The sequence below is a fragment of the Octopus bimaculoides genome, chromosome 3 (genome assembly GCF_001194135.2).
Source record: "Octopus bimaculoides isolate UCB-OBI-ISO-001 chromosome 3, ASM119413v2, whole genome shotgun sequence".
Lineage (NCBI taxonomy): Eukaryota > Metazoa > Mollusca > Cephalopoda > Octopoda > Octopodidae > Octopus > Octopus bimaculoides.
In genome coordinates this window covers 31,527,040-31,527,691 of record NC_068983.1, presented here as the reverse complement: position 1 = coordinate 31,527,691, position 652 = coordinate 31,527,040, and the positions used below count along the sequence as shown (strand labels likewise).

General features: G+C 35.1%; 1 protein-coding gene across 1 annotated transcript in view; it reads right to left on the bottom strand.

Annotated features, from left to right (window-relative positions):
• LOC106877842 (aminopeptidase Ey) overlaps window positions 1–652 on the bottom strand; it is a 9,831-nt gene that overhangs the window by 6,353 nt on the left and 2,826 nt on the right. The window contains exon 2 of the mRNA XM_014926874.2: window positions 357–430. Coding sequence (XP_014782360.1) covers window positions 357–430 — 74 coding nt within the window. The remainder of the gene's footprint in view (window positions 1–356; window positions 431–652) is intronic.

Below are 652 nucleotides of genomic sequence, written 5' to 3'. Positions count from 1 at the left end.
TACACTAACACCAAATACTGCACACACACACATATGCACAAATACCTAGATGATGTTGATAAAAGTTCCAATGAAGGAGCCTTGAATCTATGTTAGAGTCCGGCTCTTTCTCTATGGACATGAAAAACAGAAATGAAACTGATTGATAACATACATACATACGTACGTACGTACGTACATACATACATACATACATACATACATACATACATACGTACGTACATACATACATACGTACGTACATACATACATACATACATACATACATACATACATAACATACATACATACATACATACATACATACATATGCGTGTTGAAGTAAGTCAAGTCAATGAAAAGAAAAATAAACGTACCTCATGATTTCAAGAGCATTGTTTACAGTAATTTTAGCATCCATTGCTGGACTTTTGTGGAACAACTCTGTCAACTAAAACAATGACAATTTTAAATAAAGCACATCACAAACAGTAAGAAAAAACAGAAACAAAACGTTTTGTTGCAAATATTTTCATATTCTAAATATGAATATCTTTCGCTCTTACTCTCCCCTCTTAGTCTCTCTATTTCCCTCACTATCTCTCTCTCCCTCTCTCTCTCTCCCTCTCTCTCCCTCCCTCTCTCTCTCTCTCTCTCTCTCTCTCTCTCTCTC